This window comes from Gossypium raimondii, chromosome 5 (genome assembly GCF_025698545.1).
Source record: "Gossypium raimondii isolate GPD5lz chromosome 5, ASM2569854v1, whole genome shotgun sequence".
Classification (NCBI taxonomy): domain Eukaryota; kingdom Viridiplantae; phylum Streptophyta; class Magnoliopsida; order Malvales; family Malvaceae; genus Gossypium; species Gossypium raimondii.
The window spans coordinates 12,844,438-12,864,939 of record NC_068569.1 but is presented as its reverse complement, the minus strand read 5'-3'; the positions used below and the strand labels follow the sequence as shown (position 1 = coordinate 12,864,939).

Below are 20,502 nucleotides of genomic sequence, written 5' to 3'. Positions count from 1 at the left end.
TCTTCCCCTACATTTCCATTTGGACACCACTTTCTGTTCTTCTTTCGTTATACAACCGTTCAATTAAGTTTTTGAGTTTTTTACATCATGCTCCTCCATGCTTCAAACCCAGAAGTTTGCATATCTAAGATGGGATCCAAAAAATAAGCCAATCACTTCATAGGATCACTTTAAAATGCATTTATATCCGAATTTAAAAATAAATTTATTAAAAGATCTCGCCTTTCGATTCAACATCAAGTTTTTGGTCATTACCCAAGTCACAGCAAGCAGCAAGCCGGTTTATACAGAGAAACCAACCTAAACGGAAGAGCCAATGATATGTGTGCCGTAGACGTAGAGAGAGTGACCAAAGAATACGGAGACGGTAATTACCAACCATTTCGTTTAATGGTTTTATCGTGCAAGTAGCATTATCAATGGCAATTTGCTTGGCCGGCAGGGCGTTGACTTCATCCAGAACGCCCAAGTTCTAGGGGCAGGTCTCCAGCGAAAGGTCGCGCCGAGACTTAAAATAATACAATTAAATTAAATTATTTTAAAAAGATTTAATACAATTCATAGTGTTTATTTTTTTTTGGCTCACATATAATTATATGTAACTAAGTGTTTATTTATTAAAAGATTGAACAAGATTTTATTATTATTATTATTATTATATTTCAAAAGAACTCAATCTAACGACGTTGAATTCTCCTTCTAGAACTTAATTTCAATATTATATTCTTTAACATTCAGTTGACTAACTAAAACATTGTAATACTATAGAATTGATACCATATAAGCATGAAGGTTAATACAAGAATAGCCACAAGTCAGTTAAAAAGATAGAACAAAGTAGTTCATTAAAAGTAATTACAATTCATCAAATTTAGGCGATGAGGAGGCAATCCAAACACGCATGCATCTAAAGCAGACTATAGGCATGCATGCATCTTCTTGCTCTGTCATCATTAGTGGCATCTTCATCATAATTTTTGAGACAATGTTGCAGGATTCCCTGTAAAAGGAAATGCCACCAACTATTGAAAGCTGTTCAAACTTCCAACATAGCCATTTTCAACCATAGTCACACCCAAGGCACTTCAAACCAGATAGCATACCACACCAAACCCAACATCCTCGTTTCGTGTAACACCAAATAACACTTTTCGTGCCGCCCAAGGCACTCTAGAATGAATACTTTCACTCTTGATAGAAATTTAAAATGTCAGATGTTAATCTCCACAACGCGCCCCCCCCCCCCCCAAAAAAAAATAATAATAAGCAGACCTAATAAAAGTTATTACTTTCCCATCACAACATCATATTCATCAAGCTCCAAAACCCTGTGTACACACAACTCCTTATTGGTGGGACCTGCATTCTACTACATCACTAAACTATAATGCAATATCATAAACAATATCTCTGACAGCGTAGAGGTTGCTTACTTTGGTATAACTGCTTCCAACTGTGTTTGTCACTGCAGGAGGTTGTGTGTTAAACTGTTCCCCAATGCGAGGTAAGAAAGCTCCAGCACCCAATGACGAGGTTGCTTGCACCATGTTGTCCTCCTTGGCAGCATCGTGTCCTCCCTCAGTCAAGGAGAAACCAAAAAGCCTGCAGCTACTTTTACATGAAGAAGCTAGTTCTTGACTTGTCCTAAATGTTGGTTGTGCTGACAGAGGTTGAGAATCACCAAGCTGAACAGTATCAGCTGAAGGACCAAATGAATCCAGGCTTCCGAGATGCCTCCTACGGGAACCATGTCCACCAGTTGAAGATGGTATCCTATCCCCATATGTTTCGGGAGCATGAAAAGAACTACTTTTATGAACTCTTCGCTCCTTTTCCTGGCTATTCAAGTTATGTATAGGATTGACGTTTGCAAATGGATTGCTTGCATGTTGGAACTTTAGCACTGAAGACGGTGAGGACACTTGTGCAGATGGTCCTATATGACTATGAGTATTATAGCTCTGCATCAAAGAAGACCATCCACTTCTAGTTCCTGACAACTGACCAACATCAGGAGCACCAGGACTGTCACTTTCTCGAGTGTCATCTGCAGTTGGACCTCTTCTACATGGAGGGCTTACAGAAGTTTCTTGACCTTGCAAGACCTTTTGGAATCTGAAAGATTCCTCAAAGCCTACACCTTTATAAGAAATATCAGGATTCACCAATGTGTCTCTACCAATATTTCGTATAGCAGCAATACCAGAACCATTAGAACAAGGAAAGCGCCGACTTATTTCAGACCGGTGCATTATCTGACTATTAGCACCATCATGATGAGTGTTAAAACCCAAAATTTCTTGACCTTGCAAGACCTTCTGGAACCGCAAAGATTCCCCAAAGTCTGATGCTCCAATTCCTTCTGTTGTAAAGGACTATGTCAAACAATGTTGCATGACAGATGAAAGAGAATTAGTTATGCAGAAGCACCTACCAGGAACCATAAATTCAGGTTTCCCTGAAGGCAGTCCAACCCTGTTCCTTTTAGAACCAGGAGAGAGCAAGCTGTTAGAACTAGATATTGAACTGGATGGTTCAATTTCCCAGGGAGAGACCCTATTATGCCTATTGGCATCAATATCATCCCACCTTACCTGCAAAATAAGCCCAAAATCTACTAGCTTAACTCCTGAGTAATTTATTGATAAAATCATAAACCAATGAGGTGGTATTCAAAACATTGCCTATGAAAGAACTAATTAGCAAGACCAAACCAAAGCAATCAAAACAACCATGTGAAGCTCGACAAGCGAACAAACTCGAAACATTATTTTTAAGTTCTGAAGTGCAAGCACCTTCCAAATATGCAAACCTAAATAATTGGCATCTAACTAAGAGTGAGTACAGCGCTTCCTCGAGAAAATAAGGTCCACCAAACAAGGCCATTTTTTGTTATGTTCATTCTGCTTAATGCATATCTAGGCTGGACGAATGAGGGTTAATTATTGATAATACAAGAGAAGTATTTTGCAGGATAAAGCAGTATTGCTCGACACTGCTTCTAAACAAGCGTAGACAAAAAGCAAAAATTCTACATGAATTATGTAATGAAACAAATAATTGGAGGAACACTATCCATTTAGGTATATCAGCTTAATTTCAAGGACGGAAAGACAAATCATTAAAAGAGAATTGTCCTGTGTAATTACTTTTGTCAAAGCCTAAACATATATAGCCATTTTACAATAATAACCTTAAGGTTTGAATGGAACCTTATTACAAGCTATGGCAGTATTAAAAGCAGAAAGGCATATTTCATTTATTAACTTGTATAATATTTGGAAATGTATAAGCAATGTCTGCAACCATACCAGCAGGCATCTCCATTTTGAACCAGACCATCTAACAGGATCCATCTCACTAATTCCGGTTACAACTCCTGTGTATCTGCAAAATGAAAAGTTGAATTAAGGCTTTGATAGCTTGGTAGAGTAGGTCTTTCATCCCTTCTTTAGGCTAAATATAATATGATTTAATATCTGAAGAGTTGAAAGGTTCGATCAGGTCAGACCTTCCTTCTGCTGCATCTTCAGATTCAAACCGCATCTTAAATCTCATTCCAACGGAAAAAGAATGATCAAGACTCTTCCAGAACTTATGCACTGGTATTATGAACTCTGATGAACTGGCCCTGCTAGATATCAACAAAAATATGACTGAGGAAGCATGCGAACAAGTAGAACATGCACAAAACTAAGCACAAATGGGTCACAAGCACTTAACCACCAATGGTATATAGGACCAATAGTAATTTAAATGTTTTCTCCGCGTGAAAAAGGACACAGTACTTCCCCCTGTTTGGATTCATGACGATATTGAGGACGAAGGGTCAATCTTGCGATTATTTTTCAATAATAATATCAATTCGTATCTATGACACCATGTATTTAAACTAAAGATAGCTGTTCAAACTTCTTATATATATTAAGACGTGAATTATTTCGGGATAGAGAAAGGATGTCCCAATACGGTACAGTGCGATTCAGGCTTTAATTAAATGAGGAAACAAGTGAAAAATGCAACCCAAAATCACCCACTTAAAAACCAAGTTGCATCTACAAGCACTAAATTTACCATTTAAACATTTATGCATGCTATTCACTCAGGTCAAATTATTTTCCCTCTCCAAGGCCAGCATTGCACGGTCTCTCATAAAATTTCCAATAGAAACCCCATAATATTGGCTGTAAAGCATCTAATTGGAGCAGCAACATACCTTGGATTGTAGTAAATGCTGAACACACTTTTCATAGATATAGCATGGACCACATCTGCGAAATTGCTGCGGTTCAACTGCTGGGTGCACAAAGAATGAAAAGAAGTGCCATTTTTAATGTGAGCAGCTCTTCGGATTCCCAGCCTCAGTTCTCCATTCTCACCCCTGCTATGGACACTAAATAAGATTCGTATGAGGTATTGATTAAAATTTCACAAGAGGGGGAAATTTTTAACCTAAGAAAAAGCACAGCGTCTCCAGAGACAAGCTTCTTCTTATTTACAAAAGCACTCCATCCAGTTGTAAGCAAATGCCTCCGTGGTTGTCCTATTCAAACCAAAAAGATACCTTTAGCAGCAAATTGAGAAATGGACAGCTAATCAAGGATCTGATCGACATGCCTTTGTACCATGAAAGGAAATCCATCATTAGCAAAATGTTGGATTAAAATGCATTCAATATTTAGTGCATACCCCTATAGATGTGTCGAAATCTCCATTCCAGGCCATGCAGGTCTTTAGCAACAAGCTCTTGGGAGGGCCGCTGCTGATTATAATCCTACAATACCAGTCTACTTAAAACTCAAAACTATATACATCCAGAAAAGTGCTTTAACAAAACATAATCAATCGTTGTGAACATACATTAAGAAAACAAGGAAAACAACAAAACGAAATACGGAGAAAAGTGCATGAGGATTACCAAGGGAGGGAAGCAGTCCTCAGCAGCTCGACGAGGAACAGAGAAGCCTCCATGTGTACTGGTATCAGAAGCCGTAAGAGTCTTGCAGAACATGTGGGGCGTGGTGGACTTGATATCTGCTTCGGCATCCTCTTCACCATCTACTTCTATGTTCCCTTCTTTCAACTTCTGCTCAATTTGCCACATACAGCATAATGTAAGCAAAATAAGACTCAACTTTGGAGGTAACCAGAAAAAAGCACCATGAACAAGTACATTAACCTAGATAATGACAACCCAAAGTTTAGAATTAATTTCAACGTATCATTGAGCAATGATTCTCGTTCAGAATGATGTCATTGTCCAATCTCTTTGGTTTTAAGAAACTGAAACACCTAAATAAAGTAACTTGGTTCGTACTGATCATAGTAGTCAGTCGGTTACTACCTTTATAAGCAACCGTTAATCAGATGTAACAAGAAACTATAGAATAAACCCCACCTCATTTTCAGGAACAAGTGAAACTTGAGCGTAAACCTCATCTGTGGCACCCTCAGCCTGCCAACAAAATTAAACATTTCAATAGCAAATTTCACATTTTAAACACACTCACACACGCTGCAGCACTCTTCTTTGTCCCCGAGACTTCGAATTAGCTGTAAATTAAACCCAATTCTCTTGAAAGCCGAATCAAACCTAGATTCAAAACCCAAAAACCGAGAAAAGAAGAAAAGAAGGATTGAAACCCATGAATCCACAACCACAATTCCATGTTTTCAAAAAGGAGGAAAAAAGAACCCCTAATCCTCAGAACTTCCCCTTAATAAAAAAACATTCATGACACGAAGACAATCTATAGAACACACAAGATAAGAGGAACAGTCAATGAAAATATGTGTAGGTTAGCATACATGGAGCTTGACATCAACAACCCGACAAAACACGTGAGGAGGGAGATCATGTGCTGGAGCTACGCCGGAAAAATCGGACACTTGTTGCAAGTGGCCCTGAGGGAAGTAAACCACTACACTTCCTCTCTTGGGCAAAGATATAAGTGGACCGGCACACGCATGCCAGAGTTCTAAACAAACGGGAGAACTTGAAGCAGAGCCAGAAGCACTTAACACGGAAGCTGAAGATGAAGAAGGGGATAAAGAACCAGATGATGGCGTTTCCTCGTCTTCTGTTGTGTTCAGATCGATTAAACCCCCCATTAGTGCCCCCCAGAAAAGAAGCTTAGAAAAAAATGGTAACTTTAAGGAAGTAAGGGAAAGGTTTGGGCCTTATGAGCACAAGAAATGAAATATGGAGGAGAGGATATTTCATGACTGCATTTTAGAGAATGGGTTTTCAAGGTAAAGACTAAAAATTCAACATTGGCATTACAAAAAGGAGAGTTGGAGTCATCAAGACACGCCCTGAAAAAGAACCACAGACAAAACCCCTTTTTTTTTTCCTCTTTTCTTTTAGGGAGTGATGGAGTTTTAGTCTTTTTCTTAGATATCAAATCAAAGCTTTTATGAGCTTTTAATTAATTGGAATTTTACATATTCAAATTTGCTTTTGGGATTATAGAAAGAAGTTTTATTCTGAAGTTCTGATTTTGTGGGTTTTCGTCGACTGCAAGCAGCAGAGTGCTGCAACTGATACTGCTGCAATGCTGCTGCGACCGCTGGGTGGTGATGTGTGGCAGAAAAGAGAAAAAAATATGAAGTGATGACAATTAATTGAGCTTTTAACTGGGTTTGTACTTTAAGTTAAATTCTAAATTTTAATAATAAAATAAAAAAACAATGTTAAGAAAATAAGAAAAAAAGAGAGGAAGAAATACGAAATGCAGAGGGTTTGTGTACGAGGTCCCCTGTATTTGCGGGTGGATGTCCATTCTGTCCCCATCTACATCCCCAATTCTCACTCCTGTCCCTCCCCCACTTGTCTTTAATTTCCTCTGTATTTTCTTTTGCGTTAATTAACCATTATTTCCCCAATCTTCCTGCATTTGACTTTTTTTTATTTTTTACTTTTAAAAAAGGAGGATGGGAAATGAATTTACTCTAAAATAGCCAAACCCTGAAAGAGACCAGAGTTAGCAACCCTTTCTATTATAGAGACAGTATTCTGTTTGAATAGCCCCTACATCCACTGCTTATTTTGTACTGTTTCGTATCATATTTGATCAACCGTGATGCCCTAATTTGTAATCTTCTATCATATATATATAAAGATCAAACATGAACTTTAATTTTTTGTTGGGGGGGGGGGATCAAATATGCAGGAAAAAACTCTAGGATACAGAGAGAGGTAGCCTATACCATGTAGCTTGTATTGCATTAATCTAATTAAAGATGAACATGATGTAACAATAAGCATTCACTAAATGAAGTGATCTTTGTTTATGGTAGCTGGAAATTAAATGAAAATTCGGAGACCCATCGTTCTAAAACAAAAAGGTGCATGCAATGCAATGGTTATTTAATAACATGACTTTATAGTACATAGATTTATAAAAGTGCAAACAAAAGAAAAGTGCAAATTAAAGAATAATATCTTTCACTTTTTCAAAGAAGGCAAAGCAGCATTCATTTATATGCATAAAAGTGCAAACCAGAGAAATGATGCCATAGGACCAACCTTGTTAGTATTGGTGGTGTATCAGAATATGAGATGAATGGGGTGTGTTATGTTAGCATTAGATGTGAGTGGCTGTATCTGAGGGGTAGAAAAGGGAAAATGGGAAAGTAAGGACAAAGGGTGTCACAGTAATGGAAAAAGGGGCAGGTCTTTATCAGAGCCATCAATTGTTTGTAAATGACCCAAAAGCCTAGCTGATGAATGCATCAGATGACCCGGACCAAACGGGTTTACAACTCAATGCCAATTGGCCCCTTCACTCCTTTTAAGCTTTTTATCTTTATATTTAAAAACTCATTTATTATTACTTGTAAGAGACATACCTTCTACATCCACTCGCCACCAACGAGCGTTTTTCCTTCAATCATTACTTGCTTCTTTAAACTTATTTGGTGTTAGAATTATAAATTTATCACGTCTTGGAAGTTCTTCATTCATATTAAACATTTTACCTTAATAAATTCAATCCAAAATCTTAAAATTTTTCATTTTGCCCAACAACGGTGCTATTATTTCTCTTTTCAATTTGTAAATGTCTTTCATAATAAAAAATGTCCAAGTTTTATTATTTATATTTTAAATATAATTTAACTAGACGCGATAGCAGATAGCATTTTCGTTGTTTCACAAACTTTTATTATTGCATCTCATTTACAAATCAAAGTATAGATTTTTAGGGATAAAAAGGATGAATGTTGTGTTGATAGGATAAAAACAACCACAATCTCTTATATGCCGCGTTTAAAGTTAAAGCGCATGAAAAGTAAAAGGGTAAAAGTAAGCAAATGAAACCAAAACTGTTTAGTGTGATAATAATTATGAACATTACCTCTTTTCATACAACAACAATTATTAGCCACCTAACATTTCAATTTTATTTAATAAAAATAAATTAAAACAACTCTTCATTTTTAACGGATCTATTTCATGATTATTTTATCGATTCATAAACTAGTTTTAGCATCACTCCAACATAGATTAATTTTTATGACACTAAAAATATATTTTTATAATTTTTAAAAATTAAATTAAAATTTATCATTTTCAAGGATGCGATCTTAAATTTTTAAAAGATTAAAGTGATGCTAGCCCCCTAGCTACACCCCTATTAGCATCACTTTTCTTTTCTTCTTCTTCTTTTTATTTGATTGTCACCATTTTTTCTCTTATTCTTCTTCTACTACCAGTTAGGGTTCATAAATTATGGTTGTTTAAATGACAGGAAGCACTTCAACATGGTCGGTTAAATGGTTACTAAGATTGATTTGTTATTTTTCTAAAATCGAATTAAAAGTTAAGTCATTATTTTATTATTAAAATAAAAAATAAGTGATTATTGATGTAAAAGAAATACTTACATGAAAATCTATTTAAAACAGAATGAAGGTGCACAGGAACGCGCGTTAGAAGAGCGTATAAATAACATAACATGTTTATATATTTCCCTTTTGCCTCGCTTTAATCTTTTGCGTCAGTCCCACCAACCGCACTAAGATTGTCTCGTTATTAGACCGGCTATTGATTAGAGCGCTCACTCTACTTTTGATAAACTAGGCGCTAAACACCTTTTTAATATAATCTTCCATTAATTATTTTTACAACACTATTTAAATCGTCAAAATTAATAATATAAGGTACAATCACTTATTTAGTCCTCCATACAAATAATCATTTTAATCTTCTATTTAATTATTTGATTATTTTAACCCTTAAACTTATATTATTTGTCATATCACCCTAAACTGATCGACAAAATTAATATTTATTAACTTTGTTGATGTGGCACCCAAATGGTAGTCTATGCCACGTTAGCAATTAATTATCTTTTTAAAATTAAAATATTAAAAAAATTATAAGTCTTATAGTTTCTTAATAATTTTTTTTGAATTTTTAAATTTTAAAATTAATTGCTGGCGTAGCATCCACGTGTATGTGGCGCCAGCAAAGCTAACAATAACCTTTTCATCTATTTTTGGGCTAACTTGACAAACAATGCAATTTTAAAGACTAAAATAGATGAAAAAATTAAACTAAAAACTAAAATAATTTTTTTATAAAATTAAAGACTCAAATAAGTCATTGCCCTAATTATAATAATTAGTAATATAGTGATTATCAAATTCTAATAAATTGCTTGAACATGTTATAGTATATAAAAATCTAGAAAATATCATTTATAGTATTCCGTTTATTATTTAAGCTCTTAATTAAGTTGATGTCACTCTCAATCGAGTCATTAAATTGATTAGAAAGTTACAAGAATGTTTCTCTATATATGTTACCATATATTTTATATATACAATATTTTTACTGTAAAATATATATTTTACCATATAAATGGTGAAAATTATATTGTTAATTAATTTGTAATATTTATTTTGAATTCATTAGTTCTTCAATTAAAATTTGGTGAGGCTTAAAATTCTTTCTTTTTACTGCAAACTACACTTAAAAATATATAAAACTTTAAATTTTAGTAATTAAGGCGCCAACGTTTATTTGATGACCCGTTAAGTAATTTAGAAATTCAAATTTTAACGTTTATAAGTATAACGATAAATTTAGTTTTTAATATTTATATTTTTATTAATTAAATTATTATTCATATTTTTGTTAAATTTAATCATTAATATTACAAAATAAATTAAAATATTTTTAAGGTAAATGCTTTTAGTACATTAAATTTTTAACATAAATATTTTATATGCTATGTTAAAAATAATTTAAAATTAAAAAATTAAAATTTATAAAAAATGTTAAAAATTAATAAAAGATAGCATGAAGTATATATAAATTGGTATGCAGATGCTATATTTCAAAATTTAACGTTTTAATTTATATTTCTGTTAAAAAACAAATTGACTCCTTTAAAAATTAATAATTAAATTCAAAATTTTAAAAATCCAAGGACCAAATTTAACTAAAAAAATAACAAAAAAAATATAAACATTAATATCCTATAAGCACCTTTCAGTAAAAGCATTGAAGGAGCCAAAACATGTGATGATTTAGGAGGAAGGTGTAATGAAAAAAAGGGGAGTGCCCCAAATAAAATATATTTATGAGGTATTTTTGGAGCGGAGTGAAATTGTGAGGCAGTTGCTCTGTTGGGAAACCTAAAACATCCTTCTTCCATAAAATATGGAGTTGGTTAGGCATTGCTATTTTCTGCCTGGTTTTGAATGCATTGTTTCCTTGGAAAAGACGAGTAGTGATAAAATATTTTCTTTTCTCTTACTATAATTTTATATTATTTATATAAGCATCCAACATTAGGGCTTAATTCTAAATTAAATGAGTTGGGATTGACAACTGGAGGTAGTTCAACCTTAAAATTTTGGCCTCATCTATACCCTAGTTGTGGAGTTGTTTGGCAAGTTGATGCTCTCATCTACTATATTAATATTCTCTCTTTTTGCTCAAATGTGAAGTTGTAGATTGAAACGTTACATCAACGACACCTCAGTAATTGGAGTGTCTCACCACTTCATCAACTCTCTTCCTTCTTGTAACTTTCCTGATTATTGAAGAAAAAAAAGAAATTACTGACTATTCTTTAAAAAGTTAACTGTATATAATTTTCACTCCTAGCTATCAGTATATGTAATTGGTAAAAAAATGTACTTTTCTTTCGTCTTTGAATGTGGCAGGGTTTTTTTTTTTCCTATTCATGGTATCCGAAAATTAGTTTTGAAAAAATGGCAAAAATGGAAAGAGACCAAATCCAAAAGCAAAGCCTTTTAGCAGTCATATATGTGTGTGGGGGTTAAGGAAAGAAATGATGGTGCTCAGTCTCACGTGCACCATACGATAAGATTAAAAATAAAAATCTGATTATGCTTGATACTATCATAATGTTGTGCTAAACCACGAGGATCATTCTTTTAACCTAAATCTTATCTTAACCAATCCTATAAGTTATAATGATGTCTTTTTGACCGTGTTTTAAGACAATTTGTTAATTTTTATGGCATCTGATAAGTTAGGTACTAGTCATTACTTTAAGACATAAGAAACATCAAAATAATTACTTGTCCATTAATTTTTCCAAATTTAATAATTGTCATTTGAGACAACAAAGGGGGTACCGCAAAGTCGTTCTTAGATTCACATTGAGACTGATAATGTACTTCCACTTTGTTGAAATTAGACCAAAATTTTTAAAAAAGGGAATACTATTCCGGGCCGATTAATATATAAAGCATCCTTTAAAAAAAATCACCATCAAAGATGTCTTTATGTGTTTTTGCTTGAGTTTAATGGCATCTTATGCGATTTTATTATTTAAATTGAGTTAATGCATTTAGGATTTTATTTTTATTATATTTTAAAAGTTGAAAGTATATTTATTATGTTACAATTATTGTCATGCAATTTGTTTTGTAAAGTCCACCAAAAAACAATATGGAAGAAACATAATTTTATATTATAATTAAATAAAATGTGGATAAATTCTTTTATATAAATCACTGCAAAGTATTAAAAAAAGAAAGAAAGAAAACGTGAAATTACCAAAAATCAAGGAGAAGGAAAGCAAAGATGTTTGTAACTCATTTTGTCGTACGCCTCATATAAATATCATTTCGATGTTGAATCTTTTCTTGTAAACAGAAGCTTCTTTTTTTCTTTTTTTTTCCTTCCCTTTTTTTTCTGGCATAATTGCAACAATTTCAAACAAACGAGAAAGAAAAAAAATGTAATTAATTACGTCCTGAAGAGTTTTATCTTATTTTATATATTATAAATTATTAGCACAACAAAATTATTATTTATTCAAGGATAAAACATTGAATGAAATAAGAGCGTCACATTATTTTATATTACTTTTAATTATTTAATGATATTTTAATAATTTTTATTTCATTGATATATAACTTTAGTAATTTTTAAAACTGAATCTCAATTTAGATTCCTAAACCTAATCCCAAACACTTAAATTTGAACTCTAAATCTTAAATTCTAAACTTAATATTTTAATTTAAGGTTTAGAGTTGAGATTCCAAATTCAATATTTAGAGTTTGAGGTTTGGAATTTAAAATATAAGATTTAAGTTTAAAAATTCATCAAAATTATATATAAATAACATAAAAATATTAAAATATTATTAAATAATTAGAAAGGATGAAAATTTTGTTTTATACCATCTTTACTCAGGTTCAAGTATTTATTTTGATGAATTTTTATGGTAAGCGAAAAGAAATTAAAAAGAGGCAAATTAAAAGATCGGTAACACGTAAAAAGGAAACCGAAAAAGCGATGTGGTCACGTTGCAGACAAAACGTATCAAGCTTTCTTGATTATGACATGGATTTCATTACCCAGATTAATTCACACGCAACTCTTTGTAGTTTACCCAATAATAATCATATATATCACATCGGATGAATAGAAAAGAAAAAACAAAAGGTTTAAAGGTGGAAGACAATCATAATCGTTTCATATCAGTGTTGTATATATATTTTACTTGAAACCTCTTCAGTCTTCTCCCCACCATTATTGTTTTTATCTTTTTAGGATACCAACACTCCTTAGTCCTTACCCATTACCACTTGTCTTCAACTCATTAGGACAAACTACTGTTACCATTAGCTTTTTTTCTTTTCAATCTTGTATCTTTACTTATGGCTTAAATTGTGTGCTTGTATCACGGGGCTAGACCTTTCATCTCATAATCCGTGCGGCATTAGGCGATCCATTCGTCTAAACTCGCCTAAGTCAGCCTTAACTTAAGTGAGGATTCTTTTAGAACTCCTCCAAGGCACCAAATTGAAGAGCGGAAGCGATTTATGCTAAAAGAAGCTAACCAAAGAACAACAGAAAGCCACAGAAAAGATTGCACACAAGGTGTTTGAGTAAATGCTCTCAGAATTCTATTACTCTTAAGAATTCAGAATACAATGAAATGGAGTGAGTACAAATGAGGGGAGGCTCTCTATTTATAGTTGAGCTCCCCCACAACCGACGGTCAAGATACATTTACATCGACGGATGAGATTTAACCATATCCCTTAATTTTAGGAATTTACAAGATAAGCCTTATCAAATCAAATCTAATCTTTACAAGATATGATTCACTCTATATTCTAAGATTAGTTACCATATTAGCCTAAGTTGTCATTTCTTCATTATCGGGCCAACTAGGCTTCAATCTGACAGGCTTGTCTAATAGCTCTTTGAATCGGGCCAATTTTCGTAGGCCAAATGATCACCATCTAAGCAATAGACCTCCATTAGATGCATTTGGTGCGATAATCACGGGCTTTGAACTGCGGCCCGTGACACTTGTATGTGTAAGGAATTGTAGAATTATTTACGTTGCAAAGTTTTTATTGGAAGATAATAAGATGAAGCAGGACCAAGACCAAATAAGGATAAATTATAAAAATACAGAGATGAAGAAGCTGCAATGCATCATCCATAGATTATGTCTCTCTTGATTACGGAGTGTACACTTTTTTCAGTTGAGCAATCTCTTACCCCAATCTATATGTCCCTACCTCAGTACCGATCTTCCGCTGCCTGCCTTCGTTTTGCTTTTGCCCCCGAACAAGATTCTTTGCTGTCTTGCCTGCCTTGCCTTACAATCCCATCAACCTTATCTTATAAAACAACCCCATGTCCCTCAAATATCTATCTCCCCACTTTTTTTCAAAAAAAAAAAAAAATCTATCTCCCCACTTGATTTTTCATTCTAGCTGTTCCAAGTTTTGGGCAGGTTAGTATAAGTCCAACTCTCTCTCTCTTTTATTTTTTTAAAAATGAATTTGATTCAATTAAATTTATAATAAGATATTTATCAGATACATTGTTAATGAAAATTTTTAAACTTCACAAGTGAGTCAAAGATATAATAAATGTAGTATTTTTATATATATTTTTTATTTTTTATTACACTCTATAATATATTTGTTAAATTTTCACACTTGTAAAATCTAAAAAATGTATTCACAATATATCAAATATTTTTCTTTTATAATAAATATATAAATAAAAGTTTTTTTTATCACGACACTTTGATCTAATGGCGCTGTAAAGCCAGAGTCATCGATTTGTTTTTTTTCAAGATATGAATGCAATTTTGAAATTGCAGCAAAGAGTTATCATTATGTTTTTGAAGTTTTTTCTTTTATATAATTCTTATTATCTATATTTTTAAATTAAAAATAATACAATTTAATTACACTCAAATTTATATTTTTTATTATTGTAATCATAATAGTGCGAAATAAGCTAACCAAGCTTAAGTTTAGCAGTATGCTAACCTAGCTAACTCAGCTTAGCTATAGCAGTCACGTGTAGTAAATATCCATCAGCAGATAATTTGTGAATTAAGTGATTTCAATGAAGGTCAATCTTCTTTTTATTGTTTCTTGATTTTACCTGTGTTCTAGTTTATTGTTCATTGAGCATTAATCCCGGTTGAGAAAACTCAATCGATGGCTACCTATGCGCTTTGAATTTTAAATCCTTGGCCACTCGTTTTTGGCTTTATACCAACAGTAAATCCTATTCCTCTCTCGCGTGACCTGCTGCACTTTCTTTTAGGAAATTTTGGGTCATTTGGCTCTGCCCTTCAGATCATTGTGCCCAGTCTTAAAAGAGTATAAGTATGTACGAGTGCTTCAAAGTGTGAGACGGTGCTTGCTGTTGTCGGTCGCCAGAATAACCAAGACCTCTCAACCTCGACACCGTTTGGTCTCTTACTTCTCTTATCCCAAGACGCTTGACGGGAGACCTGGCTAAGATTATTAACTGTAGGACCCATATGAAACTTGGTAAGAGAAACTAGACTGGTCTTCGTCTGATCGGAAGCTGTCTATACTGTCCATCGTATATCTAAGGAACAACAACAAAAACTACATTTGAAGTGTCTGTCTCTCAGAGAATCAAAAAGCAACGGCCAAGACTCGGGTGAGAGGAAGGGGCCCTGACGGGGCAGTTTTTACCCGGGATGGGTGCACAATACGATATTTTACCCAAATTGGTGCTTCTATCATATGGATGCCTTCAAAAATAAATTTAAGGCTCAATATCTCTTCTGGTCCCTGCACTATAGCTAAATCCTTACATTAGTACGTATACTAGTTTTTATCAGTTTGGCCTCTGTATTCTATTTTGGTTGTCAGTTTAGTCCTTGTACTTTATTTTGTATACCCCATTACCCATCTATATATTTTCTGTTAAAAAAATTAAATCATCCAATGGCACGTTGCCACGTGTTAAAGAAAGTAAAAAAAAACTTAGATATTAAAAATATATCAATTTTTAAAAAAATCATTAACAATCCAAAAATATCATAAAAATATGGAAACCCACCAAATAATCTTAAATTTTAGAAAATTATTAAAAATAAAACCATAATCTATTTTTGAAAATTATAAAGAAACATTTTTAAAATGATAAGGATGAGAAATCTAAAATAAAATTAAAAGACAATCATAAGCTTTTTTAGAAAAAATCATTTGTTTGGAATTTTATATTTTTAGAAAATCTTAAAATTTATGAAATTTTAAATAATTTTATGATATTTTTGGATTTTTATATTTTAAAGGAATTATGAGTTTTTTAGCTAAAAATCATAAAATTCTTTAAAAGGGTTAGAAATCACTCAATAAAAGAATGCCTAAATATGTTTTTGAACATTTTGAGAACTATTTATGAGAGTATGAATTTTTTTTGACATTCTAATTTTATACATAGACATAACATTTAATTAATTATTTTTCTCAAGTTAGAGGAGAAAACTTTTTATGCATTTCTAAGGAGTATTATTTAAATACATCTATCCCACTGAGCCAAATTTTAAAGAATTTTGTGATATTATTTTATTAAAAAACTCAAAGTTCCTTAAAAATAAAATATTTGATTTAAAATGCAAAAAAATCTTTAAAATTTTCAAAAATATCATAAAATTATTTAAAATTTTCTAAAACCCTAGAATTCCAAACAAACGAAATTTTTTAACATTTTATGAAAATGTTAAACTATTTTAATTATTTTAAGTTTAACATACTTATAATTTTAAAAATATTTTTTTATAATTTTTAAAATAGATTATGATTTTTTAATTTTATTTAATAAATTTCTAAGTTATAAGATTTTGAGTTTTTTAGATTGTTTTAGATTTTAATGATTTTTAAAATATTTTGATATATTATTAAAAGAATAAAATTTTTAATTTTAATTAACACGTGTCAATGTGTCATTGGCTGATTTAAATTCTTTTATCGACAGATATCTAGTAGGTAATGGGGTATACAAATTGAAAGTACAGGGCAAAACTAATAAAATAAAATAGTACAATTACTAAAATGATAATTTAGTTATACTGCATGGGCTAAAAGGATATTAAGCCTAGATTTAAAGTACACTGCAAATTTCATGTTATGGTTCCAACATGTGACTTATTTATGGATATAATAGAAAATTAAAACAATGGATTGTATTTTATTTTTTTTATAAAAAACGATAAATTAGTTTGTGTATGTTAAATCAAAGAGTAAATTGATTTTTTCTGTTAAAATTTTATTTATTTCTACTGTTAAAAACTGACGTGGTTGACGAAATAACTAAACAGTCGCACATGGCATGCTACATGTACCCCATGTCAACATACAATGACCAGTTTTTAACCGTAAAAATAGATGGAATTTTTAATAAAAGAATCAGTTTGATCATTAACTAATTTGTGTAGTTTCTAAGTAGAAATGGTAAAATGTATTCCAAATTCTAGTATAAATGTGTTGATGGTACTTTTAGCCCATGGATAACTCAAACTTATATATATATATGTATAAAAATAATATTTTTCTTAAAAAAATCATAATCTTAATAATATTGATTTGAGTAATGGTTGGGTTTGTCAGATAGCCTTTCAAATCTGAATAATTGTGTCCATTTGGTGAATTGAAAGTCGAAAATTATGTCCATTAAATAATCTTTTTATCATGAAAGGTTGTTACCTTTTAAAAGAAGCACTTAAGCATATATTAATGCGTTTTGGAATTATTCTATTTCCTAAAAAATGCACCGCTTTAATTTCCAATTTGCGAATACAACAAAATAACTAAGAACGCGGGCCTATTTGAGCCCAGGATCTGGTTAATGATAATTTGCGCTTAATCTTTTCCTGGTATTTCTATTGGGAGGATGAATAATAATATTACGTACTAATTTCTCATTTTTGCAATAATTAAATTAGTTGGGAGTTGAGTTATTGAATAGTTTAACTTTGCTTAGTGATAAAGCTAAATTACAGATGCAGAAATTTCAACTATTTCTTCATTCATTAACAACTCAAATCAACTAATTGTGATTAGAAAATACTACCAATCCTTTAGCTATCCTTTTCCCGATCTAGTTTTGAAATTTGCATTAGCCTACTCCCCTTAATCAGAGATTGTTAGCCTTTATTTAACCCCCAAAGCCCGTAAAGACCAAATGTTTAACGCTAGGCCTAAGGCCTCAAATGTTGGATAAGGATAGAGGGCCTCGTACGGCCCTCAAGTTTAAACTAAAACACGTCTATGATTATCAATCCATTGCACTCTGTTTTTGGGATTTCACATCATTTCAGAGAACTGAACGCTCCCCCCCCCCCTTTTCCCGATCCTTCCGAACTGTGGAAAACCACTGATCTTCACCACTTGGTTTTCCTCAGATTGGCGGCAGAGGTGAGAAACCATGTTACAACTTTTTGCTTCTTTTTGTTTAATCTGAATTATTGCTAAAGAATTGTTCCTTGCATGTTTACGTGATATAAGTTACTTCCAAGATGTCTAAAGCTCAAGATCCATTTTACATCGTCAAAGAAGAGATTCAAGAATCTGTAAGTTGGGTCTTTATTTATTTTTTGAACCCTGTTAGAGAGAGAGAGAGAGAGAGCTTGCTTGATCTTCTTTGTTTAGGATTTTCAGTTAGATGACGTTTTGGGTGTTTCTTTTTTGTTGGTATAGATTGATAAGTTGCAATCAAGTTTTCATCAATGGGAAAGAATTCTCCCCGACACTGGAGAACAAGTACATCTCACGAAAGAGCTACTTGCTAATTGTGAGAGCATCGAATGGCAGGTACTCAAATTAAGTATTCCTCCTTAATTGAACTGGATCCTTGAGATGGGGGAAAAGACTATGTTGTGATGCTGTGTTTTACTTCATCTTTGTTGGGTTAATTGAACAATTTTAATCCAATTTGCTACTGCTGAAAAAGATACATTTCTTGATAGGAAGGTAGATGAGTTGAACAAAACAATAGATGTGGCAGCAAGAGATCCTTCTTGGTATGGCATTGATGATAGAGAACTTGAAAGCCGGAGAAGATGGACCACCACTGCTCGTACTCAGGTATATCGCCTTTATAGTTGCTACATTTTTTTAATTAAGGACTGGAGATATATTAATAATGTTTATTTGCTGATTGGGGCATTGCAGGCATTGTCCTGTTAATATAATTGTAACTTATTGTGATTCTTAGTCTTAATGTCATGGACCCTTTTTAAGGATTGTTTTGTTGAATTAGGTAGGAGATGTGAAGAAATCTGTAGTAGCTCGAAAAGAAAATGGTAATTCCACAAGTGCAATGCGCCGTGAATTAATGAAACTGCCAATTTCACATCAATCGGACAGATCATATCAGTATGGTGCAGAAGATAATGATGACTTTATCGCATCAGAATCAGATAGACAAATGCTTCTTATAAAGTAGAGTGTCCTTGACTACACTGCCTTGAGTTTGTTTCACTAACATACTCCGTCATCCAACTTTAATAGTTTTCGGTTGTTTATTAATTGGTGGTTGTAGGCAGCAGGATGAGGAGTTGGATGAACTTAGTGCAAGTGTTGAGAGAATTGGAGGTGTTGGCCTTACAATACATGAAGAACTTCTTGCACAGGTGAGTGTGTAACGGTATAATCTCTATGGTTTACCTGGCTGTTCTCTTTTTAATCTTTACTTAGTCATGCATGAATTATTTAATATGTTCTGTTCAATTTCAGTGTAGGATCAATATCTACGATTTCATATGCTAATACTTTGGTGTTTCAGGAGAAAATAATAGATGACTTGGGTTTTGAAATAGACAGTACAACAAACCGACTGGATTTTGTTCAGGTAATTCCCTTTAATGGCAGTTTCGTAGATGCAAAACAATCCTATCTGCAATCTGAGAGTGAATTGTTTGGCCTTTTGTGCTTACGTTTTAACTTGAGCTGAGTTTGCTGCCCATTAATTACATAATAGCTTGTCTTGAATGATTACTTTGTTTTGAAAAATTCATGTTTTTCTCCATTGCAGAAAAAAGTGGCTATGGTTATGAAGAAGGCAAGTGCTAAGGGCCAGATTATGATGATATTATTTTTGCTAGTTTTGTTCATTATTCTATTCATTCTGGTCTTCCTCACTTAGTCTTCTGATTGTTATACACAAGTCTGATATTTGGATATAAACATGGGAGCTGCGGAACATAGAGGAGTTGATTGGTGTGATGTCAAAGTGTTGAATAAACGATGATTGGAACATGCTGAATGGAGAAAGCATTTTTCTTCTGTGCTTGTGAAATTGTTGAACTTTATTTAGGATTATGTAAGACAGGGATATATGTATATGTATACTTCTAATTGTTTAATTCTCTTTTGCAATGTTATGATTTTTTGTATTTTGTCTATCGCTAGAGCTTAACGGTTTCTGATTCGCAATTATGGTGTGCGTCGAGTTCGAACCATTATCTGTGCACTATGTTTTGCAATATTTGAGAACTTGTTCAATCCTCTCGGAGGTAGAAGATAGATACAGCAACCCCTGTATTCGTGCGACTGTTCGGTCGTGTTGTATTATTAATTGTGGTTAATGTGGTGTATATATATATTTCCTTTATTATGTTTATATCGAGGGGGATGTGGAAGATTGAAACTTCAATGCTTCCGACTATCCAGAAAAGGGTTATGTATATTTTGACTATCCGGAAAAGGGTTATATA

At 32.7% G+C, this 20,502-nt stretch overlaps 2 protein-coding genes and 1 long non-coding RNA gene across 6 annotated transcripts; 2 read left to right on the top strand and 1 right to left on the bottom strand.

The window, feature by feature from the left end:
- Window positions 1-738: 738 nt before the first annotated feature.
- On the bottom strand, window positions 739-6,617 carry LOC105768990 (auxin response factor 3). 3 transcript variants are annotated; one of them, XM_052631126.1, is made up of 11 exons: window positions 5,809-6,617; window positions 5,399-5,455; window positions 4,919-5,086; window positions 4,690-4,774; window positions 4,453-4,543; window positions 4,217-4,381; window positions 3,512-3,634; window positions 3,312-3,387; window positions 2,435-2,594; window positions 1,434-2,359; window positions 739-1,000 (listed from the first exon to the last, which is right to left on the bottom strand). In XM_052631126.1, the coding sequence occupies exons 1-11, from the start codon at window positions 6,109-6,111 to the stop codon at window positions 908-910; spliced, it is 2,247 nt and encodes a 748-aa protein (XP_052487086.1). In that variant the 5' UTR covers window positions 6,112-6,617; the 3' UTR covers window positions 739-907. The 3 variants fall into 3 exon arrangements, with proteins under 3 accessions (XP_052487086.1, XP_052487085.1, XP_012444770.2); XM_052631125.1 differs by having other exon boundaries at window positions 1,434-2,362; window positions 5,809-6,614; XM_012589316.2 differs by having other exon boundaries at window positions 1,434-2,362; window positions 3,512-3,631; window positions 5,809-6,611.
- A 7,319-nt stretch (window positions 6,618-13,936) lies between these two features.
- On the top strand, window positions 13,937-15,680 carry LOC128041286 (uncharacterized). The gene is made up of 2 exons (XR_008196037.1): window positions 13,937-14,244; window positions 15,075-15,680. It is a non-coding gene; the product is annotated as an uncharacterized LOC128041286 (long non-coding RNA).
- Window positions 15,681-17,907: 2,227 nt separating this feature from the next.
- LOC105768680 (syntaxin-61) lies at window positions 17,908-20,190 on the top strand. Of its 2 annotated transcripts, none has more exons than XM_012588761.2 (8): window positions 17,908-18,202; window positions 18,293-18,357; window positions 18,485-18,598; window positions 18,754-18,871; window positions 19,047-19,228; window positions 19,329-19,419; window positions 19,572-19,637; window positions 19,821-20,190. In XM_012588761.2, exons 1-8 carry the CDS (start codon window positions 18,056-18,058, stop codon window positions 19,929-19,931), a joined length of 894 nt encoding a protein of 297 aa, XP_012444215.1. In that variant the 5' UTR covers window positions 17,908-18,055; the 3' UTR covers window positions 19,932-20,190. The 2 variants fall into 2 exon arrangements, with proteins under 2 accessions (XP_012444215.1, XP_012444220.1); XM_012588766.2 differs by having other exon boundaries at window positions 18,059-18,202; window positions 18,758-18,871.
- Window positions 20,191-20,502: the final 312 nt, after the last annotated feature.